This window comes from Camellia sinensis, chromosome 1 (assembly GCF_055761805.1).
Source record: "Camellia sinensis isolate YWXY chromosome 1, ASM5576180v1, whole genome shotgun sequence".
Classification (NCBI taxonomy): Eukaryota; Viridiplantae; Streptophyta; class Magnoliopsida; order Ericales; family Theaceae; genus Camellia; species Camellia sinensis.
This window is the reverse complement of record NC_138961.1, coordinates 66,232,213-66,233,578: the sequence shown is the minus strand read 5'-3', so window position 1 is coordinate 66,233,578 and position 1,366 is coordinate 66,232,213. Positions and strand designations below refer to the sequence as shown.

The 1,366-nt window shown below is 51.8% G+C and overlaps 1 protein-coding gene across 1 annotated transcript; it reads left to right on the top strand.

Moving 5' to 3' along the window:
* Positions 1-405: 405 nt before the first annotated feature.
* On the top strand, positions 406-1,116 carry LOC114319711 (uncharacterized). The gene has a single exon (XM_028266769.2). The coding sequence runs from the start codon at positions 406-408 to the stop codon at positions 1,114-1,116; it is 711 nt and encodes a 236-aa protein (XP_028122570.2).
* Positions 1,117-1,366: the final 250 nt, after the last annotated feature.

Genomic DNA, 1,366 nt, shown 5'->3' with positions numbered 1-1,366 from the left:
AGATCCATGGCTTCCCACCACAATGTTGCCAACCCTCAAGCCGGCCATCCTAACCCAAACAACCCACCTCAGTATTTCACAGAGCTCACCAACAGCATTAATCGTTTAGCCGAACAAAACCAAACCTTGATTAATGCTTTGCTTCAACGAGACATCCCTGTTCCTCCTCCACCACCACAAGATATCCCACTTAACCAAGAACCAGCTCCGAGCCATTCATTCTCACAAGCCCATCTCTCCAACTTGGAGGGTTTACGACCCCCACCTCAAGACATGAACTAGCCACCTCGAGCTCTGCATCCATCGGTTCAAGCACCTGCTCCCAAAGGCGAGGCCAGCAGTGTCCAACCCCCACTGCATTTTGGTGGTGACAATGTTCCTATCTGGGATGCGGAGCTCCGAGCCATGAAACTCCAACTTCCGGGAGTCATGCAGAACATACAGAGTAAACCTTCCATAACAGCCAATTCTCCGTTTGTCGCCTCCATCAGGGACAAATCCCTACCTTCCAAGTTCAAAATGCCCTCGATCGACCCTTTCGACGGCACAACGGACCCAGTTGATCATTTGGAGACTTACAGGACCCTGATGATCCTCCATGCTTTTCCGGACGAGATCATGTGTCGGGCCTTCCCCGTAACGCTTAAGGGGTCGGCTCGACTATGGTTTAGTCAGCTGCCGACGGATTCCGTCTCTACTTTCCAATACCTTAGTGACTCCTTCCTTAGCCACCTCATCGGCGCTCAGCATCAGCGGCGTCCGGCGACTCAACTTCTCAACATTCGTCAATCGGAGGGGGAGTCGCTGCGTAGTTTCGTCACCCGTTTCAACATCGAAGCCTTACAGGTGGCGGAAAACGACGACAAGGTCATCTTCACCGCTTTCATGGCTGGTTTACGATCATCCGATTTCCTGTTGTCCCTCTCCAAAAACCCTCCGACCTTGATGGCCATCCTCCTTGCCAAAGCCCAAAAATATATGAATGCAGAAGATTCTATGGCAGCCCGCCAAGAAAACTCAACCCCCAGGGAGAAGAGAAAGGAATCTGAAACTAGACCATCCCAATATACGCAGCACACTCCTCAGTACACAGACCGGCCGGTTCGTGCCGACTAACCAGCACCTACCCGACCACCTGGTCGGTTCGAGCGATACACTCCTCTTAATTCCCCCGTGGAGCAAGTCTTAAACCAAATCCAGCGAGATTATAACCTGAAGTGGCCCCAGCCATCACGGTCTCCCTCAAACAGGAGAGACCTATCCAAATATTGCTGTTTCCACCATCACCACGGCTACAACACTGAGGAATGTGTCAACCTTAAAGACCAGGTAGAGAATTTGATACGCCAGGGGGGTCTCAGTCGGT

Bases quoted from the DNA above. Each gene is read 5' to 3' on its own strand.
- LOC114319711 (XM_028266769.2), top strand. From the start codon at position 406: ATGAAACTCCAACTTCCGGGAGTCATGCAGAACATACAGAGTAAACCT.